Source organism: Heliconius melpomene, chromosome 18, assembly GCF_056956725.1.
Source record: "Heliconius melpomene rosina isolate 202511_hmr_F chromosome 18, ASM5695672v1, whole genome shotgun sequence".
In the NCBI taxonomy this organism is placed as follows: domain Eukaryota; kingdom Metazoa; phylum Arthropoda; class Insecta; order Lepidoptera; family Nymphalidae; genus Heliconius; species Heliconius melpomene.
The window spans coordinates 12,528,338-12,553,432 of NC_140406.1; the positions used below are offsets into that span (position 1 = coordinate 12,528,338).

Sequence of the window (25,095 nt, forward strand, 5' to 3'; positions counted from 1 at the left end):
GCTCTTCCTTCACTGGTTTCTGACCAGTGCGTCTCTTACGATATAGAGTTTGAAAGATAATGATGCCTTTATTCGAACGATCTACCTGATAATGAAAAACTTTGTTAATTGAGCATCGTATTGCATTTATCACAGGTGGATACAAAGTTTCCAAGTATAATAAATTGAATTAGAAAGCTTGTACCTACTACGAATAGCGACACGTCCCCGGAAACTAATATAGGAACTCCTAAAAATAGGGGTGCTCCAGTTCGAATAGATAGGCTTTCAAACTTCGTCGTTGATAGTCGATTTAATATGAACATTAGGTTATTTAACTCTGAAATTCTACGTGAATAGTCTTACCTATTATGTTGATATTAGGTAGTTATAACTATAATAATATTATTTGAATAATTATTCTTATAAAAAGTAACACGCGAAATGGTAACTAGTAATTAAGAATTTATGTTCGTTTTGTGACGTTAAATAATTTTTCCACTTAGTCACTTTTCTGTCACTATATTTTTTTATAGAAGCTATTAGAATATTTCTTCTTGTAAATTTTTTAACAAGTTATTAAAAAAATTAAGGGGGTTGAGTGAATTTTCTTGTCACACATATTTCCCATTTACTAATAACATCTGTTATATCCTTCCGAACGATCAGAAGGATATACCTACTCGTAGCCCCACACAACTATCTTTTCTACTAAAAGAATATATTATGCTATTTTTTAAATAAATTTTAAGCTGTATAAAATAATTATATAGTACTCGTATAATTGATTTATAGTAAAAAAAAACTATAAATATATATTATTATTATAATTAAAAATATCAAGTTATTTAAAGTGTGTACTTTCCACCCCTACAGTCCACAATTAAGGCCGGAAGAGTGCCATTACTAATTGATGGAGTACCGACTACAACGTTTCGAGTGTTCGTTGTAGACTGCGTCCGACGTTTTCCGTGGAACTAGATATACCGGTGCGAAAGTTTATGTAAATATACTTCTCTTTATGTATTATAGGATTTATTATACAATTTACTATATTTATTGCCCTTTTCGAAAAATGACGAATTTATGTTGTAATTTAATTATTAATTGATAAACTTCTCCTTTTTAAAGTAGGTTAAATAAATCTAACACAATTGCAATTTGTAGTTTCGTTTTTTTTCTTTCAATTTCTTTTTTGAAATTTAAATCTTTCGACTTGTATAAAAGTTTCGCAAACGTTAAGTTCTTCATGAATTGAAAATGAAAAATATTTGATAAGTTCAAATGAAATTTGCATATGTTATACGTGAAAGTGGCGACGTTGCTGGTATCGCCTGGTTGAGAATACCAGACCTTTTATTGGCTAAGTTCGTTTAAGAATAAGGTAATTTTTTTGATAAAACTAAAACGTTTAACTTTACATATTGAACTGAAAAACATTAATATAGAATTAGGGTAGAATCCTCTGCATATAAATATAAACAATATAACTGACTGGCTGACTCAGCTATATGGTTATATTCGTATGTATTTTACAAATATTTTTTAATATTTTACAAACTGCCAATAAAAATGTAGGCTATCTAATATAATGACTGTAAAGAAACTAAGTAGTGCATCATATAGCGACTTCGCGTGTCACACAATTCAATAAGCCCAGCCGCAATCCACTGAGCTCATTCATATCCAGTTAACGTTCGAGGGGGACTTATTGTAGGCACTGGAAGATAGTAAAACGTCTATTTGTCTATGCTTGACTGTGATATAAGTTGTTTTTTTTTTCAATAATTTCTTTACTTTTTTTTGTAAATTTAACGTCATCATGACATGGTTGTCGGTTCGATATCCAGTGTTCCGAGTATGAAAGAGTTATTTCTGGTAAATATTCATTATGTCTGGTAAAGACGCAATGTCTCGAATTTGGACGGAAAATGAACAGTGGAGTGTCTTACAGTAGGTTTTCTCTGTTAGCACTGGAATAGAAATTAATATGAAAAAAAAAGGTACGGAACCCTAAAATGACATGTAAATGTGTGAAAAGTAAATTCTTTAAATGAATTCTAATAGCGCGGCGTTGAGTTCCGCCACTTACCACGCAATGCTTCCAGAATTCGGCGAAAAGAGGGGAACGGAGTCTCTGAACACTATGTTTCCTCAGCCTCCCCCGTTGTAGGCGTGAAGCTGAAAAAAAAAATCTACTAATATTCAATGTAATTAATATTGTTACCTACTATTGTTCTTGAAGTAATTATTATGTTGTTTCTATCATAGCTTCTGCTATATAACAATAGATGAACGGTACTAAAGAACATGAATAATAAATACCTAGATATTGAAGGCAATCTTACCATACTTGATTATCTAAGTCGAGAAAACGTTTTATAGTAGGTACTCAACAAGAATATAGAACGAATTAATACAATGCAGTCTATTTAAGAAATTCTTCCAGTTTTTATACATATTTTTCAATAAAAAACCTAAGTTCTTCACAGATACAATCACTTGAGACCTTGTGGCGTTCTCTTCAACGAAAACATTATTTCAATGCAATTTGATTACGTAATCAGTCTAGGATTCAATCAGAATTTACGATCGTACAGGTAAATGTGTTAAAAACAATCTGTCAGTGAAAATGACCTCGATTTAAGTACAGGTTTTAGTAATAATAATAATCTTTTTATTTCAGACTAAGTCCATATAAAATACTTCATACTATTAGTCCAAATAAATTTAGTACATACATGAAATTATTAAACTGGTTAAATTAAATTGAATTACGAAATTGCTAAATATATATTTTTAATTGAGAAAAAAATTTAATAGATTTAATTAAACGCAAGCATTGAAATGTGTTTATATTTATACACTACTATCATTTTAGGAGATATGGTGGCGATTGGAACAATTTCACAATATAGAAACGAAATTATTAACGTGATGTAATATAGCCTATAGGCTAAATACATGCATGGCCTTTCATTGGCCATATGGTCAATGGCCATTGACCATTGGTCATATCATGGCCTTGACCAATGGACTGTCGAATACAAAAATATTTTTTTGCAATTTCAATCCTTACATAAACGTCTCGCACACGCACTCCTCAGTATATATAATATTAGTATAGTTACAGATGTACCTTATTGTAAAAAATGTCTTGAGCTTTTGACTAATTTGTAATAGGTATGGTGTTATTCAATTCACTTCTTTTAGTAGATAAGAAGAATAAGCTAATTGTTGTAGTTTTGTTCAGTGGCGTAGCTAGGGGGGTGCGAGCGGGGCGGTCGCACCGGGCATCAACAGGAAAAGGGCATCAAAGTCGACGATTAGTGTGTTTTTTCTTTGTTTTTTAGACCTTATACCATTTTAAAGGGCATCAAGTCCTCTAAGCCGCACCGGGCATCAAAGTCGACGATCACTTTGTTTTTTTTTAGAACTCAACGTCCACGATCACGTTTTTTTTAGAAGTCAACGTCGACGATTACTTTTTTTTTTTTAGAAGTCAACGTTGACGATCACTTTGTTTTTTTTTTAGAACTCATCAACAGGAAAGGGGCATCAAGTCCCCCAAGCCGCACCGGGCAGCAAATACCCTAGCTACGCCACTGGTTTTGTTTGACAATATTTGAAACTTTTTCTTTTAAAAAATATGGATCATAACTTTTTCATGATCTATGAAAATAAATCGGCTTGTAATGAAGCATGACGGCTTTCTGAAATGAATTTGGCAGGTGTATAGTAGACTCATTGTGTGTTATCATCCCACGGCACGATATTTGGACTCGTCAGGCTCATTGTAAATTTAGAAAAAAATGAAAACGTTAGTTTATTATTATGTCTGACAGTGTTTACTTAAGAATAAAACAATAGCTTTATTTTCGTTCAAATTCTCCTTTATTATTCAAATTTTAAAATAATTTATTGCACTGTTGCGACATCCTAAATTTATACAAAACACTGAAAATATGTAGACTTGATGGAGAGAAAAAGTAGGTAATTTGTTATGAGGGCAAAGTAAGATAAACTGATAATACTTAACTTTATGGGTCTACGCTCAAAATAGTTGCCAACAACCTACTCAAAACTACAAATGAAATGGAATAAACCTCTAGTATTTTTCTCTTGGGAGTGGTTGGTAAGCTCGTTACGTCAGCTTATATGATAAATGGTTGCCACTAAAAAGATATCCAAATTTTGTACGTTTCCTCCATGATTCTTTTTTATTGTAAATGTAAAAATATTTTCATATCCTTTAACATATGTATGAAAATGTTTATTTAGTAAATAAATGAAACATTGACCTTGAATATGCTTGAATGTGCAGTAGTATGAATTTAGGTCTCTTCAGCGGTGAGGTGAGAGACGGCAGGGCGTAATTTTCAATGGTCGATTTAAAGTGATACGCGCTGTTGATTGGTCGTTGATTCGTCTCTAGTCGTGAATATTCGGAAACCGACCCTACACTTAATTTCTCGGAATCGGTTAAAATTCCCGATAGGATATATCAATATTCTCACTAGACAGGTTTGTTTGTAAACATTTTATGTAGAATTCATAGACTATCAGTAAAATACTGATATATTGCATAATTCATACTTCTATCAACATATATGTATATTTTTCATATATTCCCTCATTAAAGCGTCCGTGACCCACTTTCCGAAGATAAAACTAAGTGACCCGTAAGATTATAAAGTATCAGAGCGTTGCAAATAAACAATGCACGATTCAGTTAATTGTTCATTTGGTGCCAAGTTTACGATTAGGGTATTCCTATATACTAATAAAAGCTACAATTACGAGTACAATATACATATTAATATTTCTATGTCTAAGAACAGTTTTTCAAATAAATTTAAATAAATATTATCAACATTATAATTTTTTATTAATTTTCATTGCGTTAATTTAGTTGAACTCTCATTTCAAAGCCTTTACATATAATTCTACTACGCCAAAACCAGCGGGTCAAGGCGTACTCCAATGTTCATGTTCACCTTTCACGAGGCGAGCTTACACACATCTCTCTACATAGTTTAGCCTTTTTTGCGAAGCTGCTAGGACTGTAGGCTTTTAAAGAAAAATAAGTAATTTACATATTATATGTTTCCTAAATCCGACTCGTTATATTGTAGGTATGTAATGTAATTTTGAAAAACTTAAAGTAAATCTTAATATTACATTTTAACATTTTGTAATTTATTTATAAAATACTGGAAGTTGAATAAAATAATCGTTATAAAAACTAATGCATAGTTAACAACTTACTTTTTTATATAAATTCGGGATAGAAATGATAAATTAATTCTTAACAAAAACAAAAACCGACTTCTAACAACGAACTAAAAAGTGAAAAATAATTATATAAAGATTTTATAATTTTGAAGTCGGTGCCAAGTAAAACAAACAGGCTTAGTAATTAGATATTGTAGTAAGGGTGTTGTAGCATTAGCTTGACACCGACTTCAAAATTATAAAATCTTTATATAATTATTTTTCACTTTTTAGTTCGTTGTTAGAAGTCGGTTTTTGTTTTTGTTAAAAATTAATTTATTTTACGATTTTTAGTGATGGGTAGATCTTAAAATGATGCTTCTTGAACGAGTGGTGATGGTGGTGGTAGTGGTTGTCAACGAGTGGTTGTGATTGTTCTATGTAAAACTTCATTTAATTAGCTATTATTTTTGTGCAAAGTTACATTTTGGTATATTGACAAGAACAAACATAAAAAGTATTCGGGTGAATTCGGAATCTCCCTTTTTTGAAGTTGGTTGAAAATAAGAACATCCTCTTTTTTGAGATTGGTTGAAAAGAAATGCAACGATCAGGAATCTCACTTCTGACATCAATTTAACAAGTTTTTGCTTGTAACTATTACAGTATAATTAATTTTTGACCAAAAAAAACAAACTTTCTCAATTTTCTCCGGATTCCATAATCGAAACCTAACCAAACTTTCACCAAATTATCCTTGAAGTGTATCCTTTCAAATAAAAAAAGAATCATCAAAATCGGTTGGCGCGACATTGAGTTATTCGGCTATTATTCGCGCACATGCATAATGCAAATTTAAGACTTATGTGATTTTCTCATGGATACCATTGTCAGACATGGACCAAAAAAAAATGGGACCATTCGGGAAGCTATACCTTTCAAATAAAAAAAAAAATATCAAAATCGGTCCACCCAGTTAAAAGTTATGAGGTAACAAACATAAAAAAAAAAAATTAAAAAAAAAAAAAAAAAATACAGTCGAATTGATAACCTCCTTTTCTTACAGAAGTCGGTTAAAAAATAAATGTTAACCTTTACCCGTATACACGAAAATATATCCACGTGACATTTAATTGCATGATGTATGAAAAAAATTACCATAAACATTATAATTTACAATTCCTTATTTCTTTGTCGCTCGTATCCCAGATGCATCTCATTTATTTAATGCGATCAGGTGCCAAGATACTCGCATATTTTCTGTTTTAGGAGGTTAAATGGTCTCTGTGTGGAACGCAAATGGGGTGAGAAGCTAAAATGTATATTTTCTCAGAGTTACTTTGAGTTTTGTTGTTTTTGATGTTTTACTTATGTGTTATATTTATACAGACTGGAAAATTCCTTTTCTAATTGTCTTTCTTCTTTGTTATATTTGTGATTAACTTTAATATTTATATAATACTTCATTATGTTAAAGAAACTGTATAATATATTTGGATCCCAATGAATTTTCATCATTTATCATCGACATTTACAAGAAACTCTATAAAATCTCACCAGATTACTTTTTACTCGTAGTATGTACCTATTACACTAGCGTCTGGCTAAATGTTCTTGGACAATTATAGGAAGATTTATTATCGCAAGATTTGATTGCGACTCGGTAGGTCGTAGTTAGTTACGTAAGTGTTTGTGCAAGGTCTATCTACTATCCGGTGTCGCGATCCAAATCTGAGCACTTGTTGTTGTCTTGTAACGTTTGCATGTGTTTTAATAAGATAAATAATTTCCTGGTACCTACTCATGTGATTACAATATCCAAATCATCAAAATATTCTTTTTTCTATTTGCATTAAAATATCAGTATTGTCAGTAAACTACAGGAATATGTAATAATCTCATTAATGCATAAACCAACAGAAATATATTGAAGTCTCATAACATATTCTATCATTTAAATATTTCATATCAAATTAAATTATTATTACATATATTATATATGTAGTATTTGGCGGCCTCATTTGAATGTAGGAAGTGCATGTGTGAGTGGTAACCTTGATGCAGCAGCTGAGCCAGCGTCTGCCCGGGCCGACGTTCGATTTTCACTTGGAGCAGATCGTCCCTCTCGCTGGGTGGGCGTGGCCCGCGCGCCGGTCAATAGCACGGCGTCGCGCATCTCGCTCCCACCACCTCCCCCTCCGCTACCCCTCCTTACCCGTGTAGGGGAGCCACGGGGGATGATTGAAACGTCTGATGCCGCAGGCGCCCTGCCGACCCCCGCGCCAAGGACGTTTAGTGAATCCGTCCCTCTCTGCCGCGACAGCACGTGTCCCTGTTACTATTTCATAATATAATGTGTGCCCCCCTAGTGTCGCGTGGAAATTCACAAGCAATTATGACTCAAGTGCCTGAACTATTAGGTGACCAATTTGTTGCGTGAAAGCCTTCTCTCTTTTTTTGGAAAATGAAGAAAACGCACTTCAATGGACCACTAAGTTACGTTATAGTGATATGGAGTTAAGAGACCTTTCAGGGGACATCAGCGTTTTGCATTTTCCGTCCTTAATCTCTTGCCTTAATTTTTCTCTCGAAATTAATTCAGGTATGTAAACTATGTCTAATTTTATAGCATCGATCGATGTGGAAAATATAGATTCTTAATAATTTAGTGTTTTAATAAGAAAATATAGATTCTTAATAATTTAGCCAATTTAGTATTCTTCGCACGATCCACGCGATTTATTCTGAACAAAAAATTACAGAACAAAAATAAGTGATCAGCTGAAAATATTTATAAAATAAAAATAGCCATTTAAGAAACATGAATTACAAAACAGGTTTTATTTAGTAAATCAATAATTTCATCGATTTCTCATTACCATGTTTAACACAATAAATTACCTAATATCCATTAGCCTATATTTTTATGATGGCAATAATTCACCATTTCTTTACTTCTAGACCGCCATACCCTTGTTTTTAGGAAATTCTATGTTGGAAAATTATGGAAATATGGTTGGAAAAATGTGACTGCAGCATCATTATATTTCCATAGACGCCGCCTGGGCGACGCCGGTTGTCTAGACGCGTAGTAATTATACACCGAGCCAAGAGGCGGGTTTAGATGTGACTCACACAAATTCGTCTAAGGATCGATCTATATCTCGTCCATTTGTCAAGAAGGTCACGCAGTAATCGAATACGGGCTCGTATTGTCTTTGAAAGCCTCCGAATACGATATACTGTATTTTTGTCGTATTGTTCTCGAACATAAGTAAAAGGCACTTGGTTATTGACTTCTGAACTACACCGCAGAACAGGTATCAGATAAAAGTTGTAGCCACTTTTAATAATTTCTTCTTTAGTTTGACATCCTAAATCGAACCTATATTAACCATTTTTAGTTTATAGCGATAACTTTTGTTACATAAGTCCCATAGCCTATAGAAATAGGTTGGGCTTACTAAGCAAAAGGCTAACTCCATTAATAGTTGCCGCTTACTATGTTAGCTTACATAACTCGCTGGTTACGATAACTTAATAGTGTTGTAAAGGGATTGTTTTCACAAGCCGTCTTCAATGTTGCTACCGAACTAGAACAATAGGACTATAAATAAATATGTCTAGTAAATTAGGTTATAACTCCGGTTGTAACGCTTGTTTTACAACTATATAAGTTGACACGAATAGTTATTATGTATAACTATTTTCATACAATATTTTCTTTCATCAAACATAGTAAATAAATGAAATAAATAGTAGCTTAGTAATTGAAAAATTGAGGCCAGACACAGGGGCACAATTGTAAACGAGACAGGTTGTGGGTTCGGTTTCCACTCGAGAAAATAAAATATTTTTCCTTGATCTGGTGATGAGTCAGTGTGGCTCTGAGTTCCGCCAATCGGCAAAAAATGGGGTAGGAAGTGGCTTAACATAAGGTTCTCTCCGCCTACCTGCTATGTACGTGATACAGCTTGTACCTAAAAAAATTATAGCTACATATTGTAATAATTTATTTAAAAATAAAACAAAATATACCTATTATGATAATTCATAGTATTGCGTGACATCACCATCTGTTATTGCCTAGACTGGAGGTTCTAGAACTGATTCACTGCACGAACTACCATATCTAATATACTCTGTGAAATGAAAGAAACGTCATTCACAACTGACGAGCGCTGAATGGAAAAAGCTCATTATTCTATTACGAAAGTTATGCAATTTTTTAAAGTTCAAATAATTTGTTATATTCAATATTATAAATAATTTTATTACACAAATATTCAATATACAGTGCTGCGTTGAGTTCTGCTCTGGAATTGGGCGCAAAGTGCAAAATGAAATGTTTTAACACTATTTTCTTCTATCTACCATGTTTCTTTTACCTTCACATCCCATTAGTAACAGGAACGAACCCACAAACATCAAGTTTACAGCCTCACACATGTGCCCCATTCGCCACTACTGCTTGAAAATCATGGTCTGCCATGAAATGTGGAAAAAAGTCTGAGATTAAGCAGTTTCATAACAAAAGTTATCATATGCTATCAATAACTAAGCATCGCACAGGTCGGCTGGCTATATTTATTACCTTAGTAATTACGATGATCAATCATGATTTAGTAATTATGTAAATCATCATATTTAATGATCCTTGGGCGCAGCTTTGCATAATTTCTGGAGTAATTTCCTTCCTGACGTCAGTTTCAAGTTTCATCTCTGTTTTAATGACCCTAAAATAAATTTTGTTAAGATCAAAAGTAAAGGACTATAACTAAAACTTTTCGCTCGTTAAATGTCGTGAAAAACGGAAGTTCTTATTAAATATTTTTAAATTATGTGTGTATAATTTATTTTTAAAGGTTTTTATGAATTGTGTAGCTTGGTAATTTTAAATAATTTTAGTTTTTTAAGATGTCTTCAAGCCTAATTGTATACCTGTTTTTCGTTTTTCCTTCGTTTAGTCTACATTAAATTAAATAAAAGTTACTTAGTTGTTTTTTAAAAACTAACTAACTATATGTGACTTCTTTAGTTTTTATTGTAACTTTTCGCTCATCTTTTTACTATATAATAAAAAACGTGATCAAACATTCCAAAGCTAAGGTAAATATGAAAAATCTTTATATTTCATTTAACTTTATCTTAAAAATAAACAGACGAGATGCGGCACTAGTCACCTACAATTTAAAATCGCACGTATTTTAGATATATAATTATACTTGCTGATAAGAAAAATATAATGTATTTACTTATTTGAAGAGTGATTATTTTGTGAACTACATTTAATGTCACACGGAAATGTGGCAGTGTCATATCACTAGAGCTATCTTGATAAACGCTGAATGATCAACTTTAAAACTAAAATAAAGTTATTATATTACAATTTCTTATTCGAGTCGGTCGTGTGCTACCAGAATTGGTATTTCGGTTTATTTTCAAATTGTGCCAGTTTAGTCATTAGTGTATAATAAAGTAAAGATCTGAATAACATTGTGAGAAAGGTACGAAAATATACAGACATTATAATGCTGTTATAGGTTTACGTTAGCAAGTAAAGAAACGAAGCCGGAATAATTAAGTACAAAAATATGTACTCCTAACCCAAAAAATGCTTTACTCTGCGCAAATATTTGCGCCATCCCGACTGTAACCTTAATTACCTGAACGTTGGTCTTTCAAATAAATGGTATTGAATTTGATTATGTCATGAGCTTACGAGTGTAGAACATAAATAATGTTTATTTATCGGAATCAATAAGTCTAATTCAATATTTAGTTAATAATGCCGCAGTCGGCAGCTCTGGACTACCCTCATTTAATAGTAATTGATTTCAGTTAACTAATCCTATTGAGATTTGCATTGTATATTGCCTGGAAAGGCTGGAATCAGTTAATTCTGATCAAATCGATATATATATATATAGTGTTGTTATATAATGGTGAAAGCTGTATATTATATGGTAAACTTTATATCTTATAGATTGTTCGTTACTTCCAGGTCGCTACCTGCAGCATAATAGGGAGCCATACGCCGCGGCGGAAAGACGGGTGCGACACGCACTCGTGGTATGTATATATTTATATTAATAATTTTGTTTTTTATTGTTTCGTAAATTTTTGTGATAATCAAGTTATAATATTCCAAAGCAGAAAACCCAAATATGTATAACGCTAACTGGGTGTTCCTAGTACAAGTAAAATAATTATTTTCTTAAAATTGTACATTGCTACTGATTGCCTTGGAGAGTGATAAAATATCCACATAATCTTTAAACAAGCTATGTTAAAGCTTTGATTATAATGAAATACTATCACATGTAGGCTTACTAATTTTTTTATGTAAGTAACAAGGCCACTCATATCAGTAGGAAAATCAAATGTAACCAATGTTAAGTGTCCTTGTGTTGCTGTTATTTGGATGTGATTACATTTATTTAATCGTCCCATCTTCCTGATATGCCACTGTGTTCGTGTAGTTGTGTGTATATTTTTTTTTATTGAGATTTTCTTGTCAAGTTATGTAATATGTATTTAAAATTTGTAGGCTTTTTCAGTAAACAAACAAAATAAAGGAGACATTTATGTAACAATATAGGCAATTCCATTAATATTATTTACCCTAAAGAATTAATGTATGTAAGTGTTACCATAGCTTAAATACCTTATGTATAATTAAATCGGAAATAATGATATAAATAAACTGAAATTAATAGTTTATATGTATTAACAAATTATCACGTCTACTCTATATATAGGACTAGTGGACCCGGACGCGGCTACGCCTGCTTCAACTATAAGAATATTTATTAAATATATTCATGAAATTATTTTCAATTCTCTATAGAATTAGTAAGAAAATATAAGCTCAAATAATCAAAAAGAATAATAAGTAGATACACATTATTAGAAAAAAATATCTGAGTTATTGAAATGAACTAACAAAAGGATTAAAAGTAACTAAAGGATAGGTATTCTTAATATTAGAAAAAGTACCTAAAGTTTTCCGTACGTGCGTACATAGATATCGACTCTACGAAATAACTAAACATTTCTCTCTATTAAGTAGGATAATTTTAGCGGGCAATATCAAATAAAATAAGAAGAGAATCAAAGTGTATTTTAAATTAATTATAAACAACAAATAATGTTCGAAAATGTATGAAAATTTATAAAACCGTCAACGTCATCTGCCCGTTCGCGTCGGTCATACTCACACTGTGCCGCCCGTAGGCTAGGTCATTTCGAATCAGTGACATCTTAATTATTTATTAGTATGTTATACAGTAAACTATAATTTCAATCTAGATAAAATGCTAAAAGTGACTATTATATTTATTTTCATAAGGATGAATATCAAAACGTCGCGGTAGCGGTCGCGTAGCAACGACGGTTGTTATTAACATGGCAGAATAAATTGCATGTTAAATTAGAATGTACTTTAAAATATATTAGTATATATGTGTAATGTAATGTTATATAGCCTATAGCACTTCTGAAGAATGCAGCTTTCATACAAAACAAAAACAATGAAAATCGGACCAGTAGATCCAGAGATCTTAGCGTTCAAACAAACAAACAAACAAACAAACTCTTCCGCTTTATTATATTAGTATAGATTGATATGAGCTTATAGGCTTATAGTTTCCTGCACCCAATCAATATGGCAGGCAGTTGATCTTTACTTCCACATTACCAAAATGGGTAATGATATTTCATATTGTACGCTACATCCATACCTATCTGCTATCGATGAACGTCATGAATGCTTAATAGCCTTGATGATGGCACTAACTAATGTATTCGGACCGCAAAATGTGACTGCATCGAACCGTTACACAATATAAGGATAAATGTGCTTACGAAAGTCGAAGTTTCACCAGCATCAGAGTAGTTCATCTCAAGCATTTTAACATTCGTTTTTATTACAAGACACTCAAACCCTTTCCCGGTGTCGGCTGTAATGACCTAGAACTTGCGTAAAGAGAACGGTTATTGTTCTTTTCAACGTTCACGCTCCAGCAGAAACCTTTAGCAGCACAATAGATACGAGCTTCGAATGAGAAAAAACGGTAATCAGGGTCTAGCATTATACTGTGTACGTTACGCTACATTACGCTTCTGGTCAGTACGATGAACCCGCAAAGTGTTATATAATTGTCGAACGCGTTATTACGCAACCACTGCAAGTTTAAAGTAAATATTTTATGTGGAACATTCATATTACTATTTAATTTTAAAATTTATAATTAGTAAAGGTTTTCTTCTTTTTGCAAATGTTACCTGTTCAAATGTGTCCTTTGGGAGGCAACCTGGATATTGGTATAAATAAATGCCAGGGGTTAACCTCTGGGGACTCTCGTCGTTTCCACAATAACAATACTACATAGTATTGCGTGGCAAATTCGAATTTGGTAAAATAATATTTTTTTGCTGCTTGCATGCTTCATAACACACTTCTATCGAATTTTAATTAAGATTAATTAACTTATTTTGATTAAACTAATTGGAAACTAGTTTTTCCTTGTTGCCATAGCAATTTGAGAAATTCTTTCTTTGTGTTTCCCTACACTTAAAACTCATAATATGCCAAATTTCAGAGTTCTGCCCCGCTTTTTTTCATCTGTGTTGTCCATCAGTCACTCAATAACGGAAGAGTTTTATATTTCACAACAAGCAGCGAGCTTAAAATATTTAAATCCAGCCAGGTTTTAAAAATTTCTTTATAAATATTTTTCTTAAGATTTGTCATGAATTTTCATTTTTATATAATTTTCCCGCTACCGAGATTTTCCCATTACTTTGTAAACATTGGCTCCAATTTTCTTTTAGATATAACCAAATATTCTACTTAAGGGCGCCCTCATTCAGGATTATATAATTAACTTAGCTTTTTTTTGTTATTACGTTAATTAATAGATCGACTGAAAGTTTTTCACATTAAAGAAGACAATTACCAAGAACCACGCATTGAAAGCACGGTGTAAGTTTTAATGAAGCTTTCTATCTAATAATAGGGACGTACCGCGGGTTTTTATACCTTCTTAAACCTTTATACTTGAGTTTGATTAAATCATTAAGTTGGGAGATAATTTTATTATCTTGTTACAAGAGGAAAGGCTTGTTGCTGTTCCCTTTTTTTCAGCTTCTTGCTTTTATTCCGTATATATCAATTTACGTAGAAACAACTTAGTGTCAAGACACTCCTATCTTTGCTTTTAAGACTTGGTTGCGTGTTGATTTCATTTCCTCCAAGTGGAACTTCTACCTATAACCATCACGCATAGTTATAACGCTATCCTACTGCATCATCATATAATTTTATTACATTGGTATAAAATAAAAGTGGTAATAGCTGTTCCTAACTTGCATTAACAGGGACTGTCGTCAAACTCATTCAATCAATCATTCGTCAAATCAATTGTTCACATTAACTTAAATAGATTATCATGATAACATAAAATACAAAATTGTATTTTAATTTTTCTTTCTACGTTTATAAGAAAAACAATTGAAGTTTTTTTAAACGTAGCCAATAGCTTTTTTATCAAAATACACGAACTACGTTAAAAATACGGCGAAGAATTTTCTCGAGATGGAAATAACAAAACCGTGAAGCGAGCTCACAATCAACCATTCCTTGCACGTTTTGTTAACCTTACGTTTTATAAGATAAAATTTGCTCTTTTCTTATTTCGATAATAAAGAGAAAAAGGGATATTTTAAAATAAGAAATATTTAAACTGAAAATCAAGAATAAAGTTTATATTTTATAAACACATTTCTTGTTTCTTTAGAAGTAATATAAAAATATATTAAAAAATATATTGCAAAAATATTCAAATGTAAAATGGGGTCATTATATCATTCATTTCCGAGACTTGCACCATTAGCGGCAAGCAGCCGTCTCAATTTTCCTAGGAGTCACGCTGCCAACCATCTTTATCGATATTACAATTTCCAATATACTCTCAAAGAACGAGCTTTCTTTGACACTTCTTACCTTATAATTGAACCGTTTCTGAATATTACTTCCGTTCAAATCTTATATTTAAAATCATTTGTTACAATTTAAATGTTTTTAATACTTGTTTATCAAGTTTTTTTTTAATTTTCATCTGGGCTAAAACTATATTTTGTTTAGCTTGGAGTTCTCTTTTTGCTTCACGCTGTATCCCGCACATTGCAGGATAGGAACAGGAAACTTGTCTAGTGATCTAGTGTTCCCCACTTTCCGCCACATTCTGGAAGCATTACATGTTACGTGGTGGAATTCAACGCCGCGCTTTGCCTCTACAAGAACTACGAATAGCCTCAGAATTATTAGTTCGTATTCCGTAATACTTATTCGAGTTAGGTGTAATCTAAAGCATCTAAGTCGCTTAGATAACGATCAAGCACACCTTGGTTCAACTCTGTATTTGTTCTGAAAACTTGCATTTCAACCGCTTCGTACCAGTATTTCACCGATAGTGTACCTAACTAACTCTGACTTACTCGAACTTATTCTATTTCAATTAAATCGCTCTTGAGGAACTTATAACAAGATTGTTGCAACGAGGGTCACAGTTGGCGAGTTTTGTTAGCTTAATGATGTTTAAGTACTGTGGATGCTTGGACTGCTGGAAGCTATTTGCTTATTTGGTGCAGTAATTTGATTTTGCGACTTTTTTTTAATGATGCAATCTAGTACTTTTTAAAAACTCTTTTTTTGTTATTTTTTCCCATATGTAGATAGAAGTGTAGGTAGGGAGACTAGTGTTAGGACATTCCGCTCCCCCCTTTCCGCCCTTCTGCTCCATAAATTTGATTATCTTATATCCTATCCTATATCTTATAAAACAAAGTCGCTTTTCGTGTCTGTCTGAACTTTCTAACTCTTCTTCTTCTAAACCACCCAACGGATTTTTATGCGGTTTTCACCATTAGGTCGAGTATTTCTCAGGGAAGGTTTATATATAGTTTATTATTTGTACATTCTTATGTAAATTAACATAAATACGATAAATGTGTCTAAAGTCCTACCCGTTGAGACACTTTCGCGCATGCGCTGCTTTAATGGTAAGTACTACATGAAAAAAATGTACTGGAGTATTGTTCCTCTTAATAAGATCTACAAAAAAGTCCGCGAGAGCATATTTTTATCTTTTAAGGATAACGTGTAGTGATCATATTTCTGTCTAAAAATAGTAATTTCAATATATTTTTTATTGTGAGGGATATTTTTCCATAATGGTATTAATCCTTATCCTTTAAAATACTTTATTAATTTTCTACGTTAAACGAAGATAAAATTTGCTTTTTACACTATTTCGAAATTGCGAATAGTTTTAGAGAAAAACGCATTTAATTGTTGACACATCCCGCCGTTGACACGTCAGCTGTATGTTACTCAAGTTTCACTCATCCCTTACTCTCAGCATATAAATAAGTATATTAGTTAGGTTGGCCATTTAATGTAGATCAAAACTGTCTTTTACTGTTTTTTCATTTTAATAAGTACTTTAGAAGTTGTTACAATATCAAAACATCCTTGCCGCCCCGCGACGTTTTGCTTATACAAGCGCGTCATGAGCAGTCATCGGTGGTTCAGTGGTAGAATGCTCGCCTGCCACGCGGGCGGCCCGGGTTCGATTCCCGGCCAATGCATTCTATTTAATTGTCCTCACAGGCAGCCACGTAGTGCTTGCTTTTCATCGGGGACAGAATACCCTTTTCAGCATTAACCACAAGCTCGAAAAAAACCCGCCCGCTATAGAGGCATAGCAACGAAGATTTAGATGCGTTTGCACGTATTGGATAATTGGAGTTGAATGTATTATTTCAGCGCGATATATTTGGTTTCATATTTTTTGTAGTAGTTATTAGTAGGTAGGCTTTTGTTTATAATTTCTTCCGTTTAAAAATAGTCATTTAACTATCTAAAAATAGTCATTTAAATATATTTTAATAAGTACTTCAAAAGATTAGTAGCACAGATTTAAAATTACGGTACCTACTAAAAAATCCTTGCTGTGTAAAACAATTGGAAAATCCTTATTGAAACTAACTGCGGGTTGCATTAGGGTTTAATTAATTTTCACATTATCTTAAGTGCTTTGCAAACATACATTATATGAATAATCCAGTAGTAAAAGCGGGCGAAGCCGCAAGGGGGTCGCTAGTTTATATTATAATTTTGTATTAAAGTGCTAAATCCCGACAACGCTTGTTTCATTAATATTGAAAACACATTTACAATATTATATGTCAACGAATTGACGAAAAAATTTAATATATGAAAAAAATATATGACAAAAATTATTTTATTATCAACTTACGAACAAAGTTGTTTTATTTTTCAAACGACAGACTTATATCAAGATTAATAGCAATTTGCGTGAACTAATATCTACAATTTGCGAAAAGCCAGGTGTGGTCGAGATAAGGCGGCGAAATCACGCGATATAGCCCTACATCACCTATAGCAGGTTTTCGCGGTTAAGGTCGTTCCCGTTGTTAATTTACAATCTATTCTTTAATAATGGAAAAATGATAGGCCATTATCATTTGTGTTAGCCATAATTACATTATATTAAAAAAATAAATTAAATCAGCTTCACGCTGTATCCCGTACACAGCAGGGTAGGCAGAGGGAATCTAGTGTTAGACACCCCGATCCTCACTTTCTCCCGAATTCTGGAGGCATTGCGTGTTGAGTGGCAGAACTCAACGCCGCGCTTTGCCTCGACACCAGAGCGAAGAAATGGAAATATAAATGTAAATAAATATTTTACTTCCTCGAGTGGGGATTGCCCCCGTGCCCCTTGTTTCCCCCATAGCAATATTTATCTCATCTCATCTGCCTATCTGGCAAAGAGGACCTAATATTAAGACACTCCGTTCCCACTTTCCGCCCATCTAAAATTATATTGAAGCAAGCTTAGCTTTTCCACGTTTAATCATGTTGCAATAAAACAACAGCCGGACCATATTTGCTATTGTTATTCATATAACAATAGTAAATCTGGATATCTCACAATAAAAGCAATCTAGGTCCCGTGATTTGTAGCTTACGCTCGTACTGAGAATAAAGCAGATAATATAAACTGAATTTGTTATTCTGAAATCTACCTTTGTTTTAAAAGTTCAGTGGACGATTGCGTCATTGATGTGTTTCAGATGTATTTCTGGATGGGAACGGCAACTTCTGTGTCTATTGTACATTTATTGTTTATCCATACAATAACGGAACGTTGTCCTTGTACTGATTCCGTATAAACGTAATGGAACTTAACATTAATACCTATACTACGGTGATTTATCAATAGAATGTTTTAAGAATACTTTCTATTTATACTTAATATTTAAACACTATATTTTTAATAATTATGATAGTTATAATAGTAAATTCATGTTATTTCTTTTTATTGTCTGTTCTGTTCTGTTCTTTCTAATATGGCGTTCCGAGCGTGCCAGTTGAGCACAAAATCACTTCGCCAGTGTCACGTTGAATGGAGAACTCACGAAAGAGGTTGTACGGTAAAAAAAGAGAAATAATATTACACAACAGAAAAATGCATGTTTTTAAGAGTGGTCCAGTTAAAATACTGCCTTCACCTATAACAATACAAAAAAAATATATATATATATACAATATATAAACAAGAGGGTTAGTAATCTAAATCTAAACTAAAATCTATACTATTATTTTACAAAAATGTTAGTTTACAGTTTAATTTTGTTATTCTTAATATATTTACATAAAAATTTACATAACGGACTAAACACAAACATTAACAAACACTGAACATTAAGGGGGCGGGGAACTTTATAAGGAAGGATGTCATATAAGGGACGGGTCAATTTAGGACAAGAGAAAAGGATGTGAGAAGGAGAACCGTCGTCGAGGCCACATTCACACAGAGAGTGATCCCTGACCCTGATCTTAGCCAGATGAACAGGCGTACATGCATGCCCAAAACGCAAGCGACAAATTGTCGATATAATTCTCCGTTCAGTAAATTTCTTTTTATTGTCGTTGGTTATAAATCTTTGACGTTAGATCCATATCAATTTAATTCTTCTCATTTAATCTATAGCAAGCTAACTATAATGTCCTCATGTCGATCCCCGGTAACCTTTGGCCATCAATCCATCCATTACCTACGCAACTCGACCAACATCGATTAATCCCGCAATTCGGGACACCTTCAATCAAGATTGTTTGCGCGCTCGTGCCAAGTTTGCTGGAACACAATGATTGACCCATTTGCCCAACTTTGCTACACATGCTGTAGTGGTAATGACTAGTAATCTGATAATTTCAAGCCACCCTGCTGTTTTCCATGAATGCCTAAACTAAGCTTTTGATAATTTTGATTGACTTGCACTTGGTGTATGGTTGAGAGAGGTACGTCTGTATAAAATTAAAACTTTAATTAGCGTTGTTATTTTTCCATGTGAACGTTAAATTAATTGAATTTAGATATTGTTTATCGAAAGCTTTTAAGAAAGCTCAATAAATCATCATGAGTGAATCTCTAACCGAGATGGGCACTCATCCGACCTAATTGTAGTCCATTCAACGACACTCAACCTCATTGCTACTGGAGGGAGAAAGCCTCTCCTGTCACTTTTTTTTTAAGAGTTAATAACGAACACGTAAATAAATTAATTATGTTCGATTTCCTTAACGCTACAGCAAGTGTTTTCGTAATATTTTTGGACTAATTAATAGACACAACAAAATTGCATAATTTTTAATTATTACAAAAATTCTGTTTATTCTACGAGAGGTATTTCTATCGAGAAATGATCTCATTTTACCTCTTCATTGTATATTCGGTGAAGATTTTCGCAAAATGAAATTATCTCAGCGCAAACGACAATGGTAACGAAAATGTCAAGGTTGTCGAGAAGCTTCCGCCGACCTGCTATAAATTTATTAAATTACATTTGAATAATCTTTTAGTACCGAGACACACTTAATCTAAGATTATTTTAAAAAATATTATCTTAACTATTTATTATTTACGTTTAAAGTGACGTCTAACTAGTAAGACATTTCTGTTCTCCATTTTCCACCGAATTTTAAAGGCATTTTGTTGAGTGGCGAAACTCAACGCCGCTCTTTGTTACCAGGGCGAGAAAATGAAATAGAATATGAAAATAGAATATTAAATATTTCATTCCCCCGATAGAATGGAAATGGGATTCGAAACGTTGCGTTTACAGCCGCACGCGTGCGCCACGACCGTTCGATTTTCCAGATACCTTCATGATAAATATAATAAGACCGTACAAAGCTTTTTGTAAATATAATTCGCGTTCTCTTTAGGCGATACGTCTACTTTCGTTACGAAATGCTACCTTTTTTGTTTATTATACCAAATATGTTCTTTTAATTAATTCCATTTTTATCTAGATCTTGTATTAAAATGAAGAAATAAAATGTAGATTGTGAATATGAAACGACTCATTTACCAACTTTTGTAGTCATACATATTTTAAGCGTGTGAACAGTATGTGATTTTATTTACTTTAATCAAATTTATTGTAGATATGGTCGTTTTTGTTGTTGATCCAGGCAAATTGAATACATTTTACTATTCATTTTAACAAAATATAGAGTAAAACTTTTTAAATTCATTAATTTTTCTTGTATGATGCGAAATATTTCATTTTAAATTCTGTTAGAACCTCTGGTTTATAATTAGCGTCTTAAATAATTATCATTTGTTAAATTTTGAAACAAAAATAAAATCAGTACTTTTGTAATTATTTCAGTTCAAAATTATTATACCTTTTCACGTAAACAAACACGTGAAAACAGACATTTCATTAATAAAATTGAAATATGCACGATGCACAGTGAGCAACTGAGGCCTGTTTATGGGTCGTAAAGACCGCCAACAGGCTACAGGTGCGTTCTGTTTAATTTTTCGGTCTGTTTAATTAACTTCTGTATTTTTTTTAATCACAATGGAGTTAAATTGCAGTAGGTACTGGTTGAAAATTTATACGATTTTACGTGTTTTTTATTAACATTACTTAAACGTAACTTTTATCTATGTCAGATAAAGATACTATTTATTTGTTCATTATTTGTTTTAAGGTTAGAAAAATCGATTAAATTTCTGTTCCCTTTAATGTAAATATTAAAAGTAGTAGAAAGTCAATATCATATTTAAATATGTACAATGTCAAGTTAATCTACCAAAGTGTCGTTTTAAAGATTCACGAGCTTCCTCTAATTGGATTGAAGAAATAATGTCTTTCCGACTGTTGAACGGTGATGCTGTGAAATAAACGGTCTCGTTCCTTCTGAATTCAGTCAAGGAATTTGTTTTTCATTGTAATGTCAAAGTCAATCAACAATTTTTGTTTATTTAAACTATAATAGCTTGTTGTTGTCTCTTTGTTTTTAATTTATTTAAGTATTTAGTTAGCATTTTGATAATAATTATTTATCAAATACAAAAAAATACTAACTTATTTATGTATTAAATGATACAACCTTGTATTACGTAATTTTGTACTGTGTATTATAAATATAAAGCCTCAAACATAGTTCACTCGCAATATTTATAGAAGTCACCTTATTTCCATATATTTTAAACGGCAAAATGTCAATAACTTCCCTTTATTCCCTCTGGTGCTATGTGGGATGATAAGTTCTTATCTAGATGTCAACCTATTTCCCGTTTACACGTTCCTACCCTATTTAATTATGCAATGAGCGACAGTAAAATGCAATCGAGTTGATAGAAAACTTTACAGTAGAATGCTTTGATGTCACAGACGTTAATGAGGTCTTGAATTATGCAGAATCCCTCATTTCAAAATATTTTGATGCTTGATTTCGTTATTTAAATCAATTTTAATAACGGGTTTGCATTTACATTGTCTCCAAAATTCGGGGGAAAATGGGGAACGGAAGTGTCTCGAAGGGAATAGAGTGTCTTATCACTAGGTTCCCAGGTTCCCTCTAACTGCCTACCCTGCTATATGCGAGATACAGCGTTAATCTAAAAAAATATTTTTAATATTAGCCACGCAATTCTCTTGAATTTATTAATTGTTTTTTTATTATTTCAATATCAATTTACTATTATATTTAAGGCTTGTTATCAATGTTAGTATGGGAATTTTTTACTTTTTATTTTTCGGGAAATTTTTCATTTTTAGTAGTTCTACCTCTCTTCATTGTTCTGACTCTCTTTTCTCCTTGTTCTAGATCTAGAGGGTCGGGCGTGGTGCGGGCGGCGGCCGCGAGCCCGGCACCATGGCTACGGTGGAGGGGCGGCCGGCGCAATATGGCGTCACCCTTCGGCAGCTGCGCGAGCTGATGGAATCTCGCGGGGCCGAGGGGCTAGCCAAAATCAACGCGCTCGGCGGACCTCAGGAATTGTGCAAGAAGCTCTACACATCGCCCACAGATGGTTCGTACTTGTTTAGGTTTAATGCTTTTGGCTTTATAGGTTAAGGAAGCAATTCATTACTAAAATTGTTCTAAAAACTGGATGTAGAAGAAAAAAATCATTTACAGTTATCTACAGTATACCATATAAACATTTGAGGAAAACCATGAAAGTCATGTCAAAAGTAACGTAATTAATGGCCTTTGCGTGTCTAAGCCCAGTTTCATGAGTAAAGAAATGTCACCAAATTAACTTCTCTCAAGAATATGATGGTTAAGACATATTCCATTGCCATTGATTCTTTTGATATATATGTTATGTATGTCTTTAAAAATGTGTTTACTTTAAAGCATTCCAGCTATTAGTAATCTGAACCTATCACATATAACCGCATTATTTAAGCATTAGACACCAGAAGGAATACGAAATCAAATAAACCTATTTGGAACGCTGTCACTGTACTGTTATCTATTACTAATTCATTTCATGCGTCTTCTAAACATTGAATTCTAAATTGTCTATAAACAACATAAGTTAATAATCAATATGACTAGCTATAAAAATAAAAATCAAAATCAGGAAGAATGTGGGAAACGTAGTGTGTTAACACTAGATTCCCTCTGCCGACCCTGATGACTAGCTATCATAAGTCAAATAAAAAAAAATTGCATTTAAATATAGTATTTACTAAAAATATACTTTCCGTAAACAAAACATGCTCTAATCTTTAAGATGGGGTATCTTCAGTTCTGCGAAATGACAAGGGTTAATCTCTTAAGGTGAATCACGTGTACCCACTGAAGTTATTATAGTACTATATTTAGTATCAAGTACCTATTTGGTCAGATATAGAACATTACCAAGACTAGATTAGCAATTTTTAGTTTTCTTTCACAAATCCTAAATGATTTACTAAAATGTCAGCGTTGTATATTCGATATTTTATCGGACAGGTTCGATAAGCCCTACCGTCGTCTAAAATGTCTGTACCTTATTTGGTTCAGTTATACTACTCTAATTGACGTTATCGCTTGAATCGTAGTAGCGGTGAACGTTGCGATCATAATCGCGATGGGCATTGCTTCTATATTGATTTTGCTAACTTGCCAGCTAACCGAAATTGTGGTAGACATATGCGATGAAATATTAAGGTCATATTGATTCGAAAGTATGTTAACTATTTCTTTTATGGAATTAAGATTTTCTCGTTTTTACTAACTTTAATTGATCTAAAAATCTCTTGAGAATTTCGTACTTAATGAAAACATGATCTCGTATTGGTGTTTAGTTCTATCACAAACCTAAGAGACTGCCAAAGCTAACATTTACAGAAAAGTTCCGCAGATAGTGGAAAACGATTGCGGTAATGCCCAGTGGGCGGAATTAACATTTGAAAAGTTCATTGTCTGTGATGTAATGGAACTTGATCTTTAGAGTTTTTCAGCTTTAATTATTGTTCGAGTTAAATTATGCTTTTTTGAGGAAAAGGCTGTATATTTATATAATTATTCATCTGACTTGCATTTTGCTCATCAAAAAGTAATTAACGATGGCACAAATACTTCATGAAGCAATAAGCCCGAGAGACAATAGATAACTTTAGATGATTAGTTACGATGAACTTACATTACGATGTTTTAAACCAATAACCAAAACAATACTAGAAGGTATATAAAAAATATTTCAAGTACGATACAGTTAACAATTTTTTTATGTATTGGAATTTCCATGGTACCTAACTTATGGGAAAAAAAAGTTAACAAAAGAAAAATGTGCAAACTTGTATGAATAGCTGTTCATTTATCAAAGACTTTGTTAGTCATGTTCAATTTAATTTTCGTAGTGTTGCTAGTAATTCTACGGCGATGCAGAATAAAGCACTGAGCCAAGTTCATCGAACTCTGATCGATACGGGAGGTCTTTTTTAGGCCCAAATGATACCATGAACAGAACGTTGACGTCCCAAATTAGGTATCGCGTCTAATATCGCTTTGATCGTTTCTTTGACTGAAACATAATTTCCCGGAGCATTCACTTCGAGAATTCACAAATTGCTTGAATTATATCCAGTTTTATCACTTCCATTCATATCTAACAATAAAAAAAATAAGGTGCTTTTGTTCTGTCATAATTTAATTTTTCACACAGTACCACTTATACAAAGTGTCGATGATATATCTTTTAGAAGCAAAGATAATTAAGTTAACTAAATATATGGACGACAATTTTTCTTCCATTCCGTTTTCTTAATCTAAAAGACAAATCTTCCACTGAGTACTCTAATAAGGCAAAGCTTTTAGCGAAGTGCTTTTATAAACACTTCCATTGTTAAGTCGAGAGATACCTTTTAGATTTTTATTGATACCCTACAAAGATAGATACACTATAGGTTTCTGCTAACGTGCTTACATAAGTATATACACTAACCCCATTTCTTAATCAGCTTCGATCAAACATGCATCGTCTAACTAGGTCAAGTTCGGTGCCAAGGGATGAG

The 25,095-nt window shown here is 32.7% G+C and overlaps 1 protein-coding gene across 16 annotated transcripts in view; it reads left to right on the forward strand.

Annotated features, from left to right (window-relative positions):
• PMCA (plasma membrane calcium-transporting ATPase 3) overlaps nt 1-25,095 on the forward strand; it is a 121,405-nt gene that overhangs the window by 50,999 nt on the left and 45,311 nt on the right. For 14 of the 16 annotated variants that reach the window (XM_085201925.1, XM_085201922.1, XM_085201923.1 and 11 more), the window contains 2 exons: nt 11,198-11,265; nt 22,415-22,619. In XM_085201925.1, coding sequence (XP_085058051.1) covers nt 22,463-22,619 — 157 coding nt within the window. In that variant the 5' untranslated portion in view covers nt 11,198-11,265; nt 22,415-22,462. Of the gene's footprint in view, nt 1-7,532; nt 7,796-10,599; nt 10,701-11,197; nt 11,266-22,414; nt 22,620-25,095 lie in introns of those variants that run through there. The other 2 variants (XM_085201926.1, XM_085201927.1) reach the window with 2 other exon arrangements.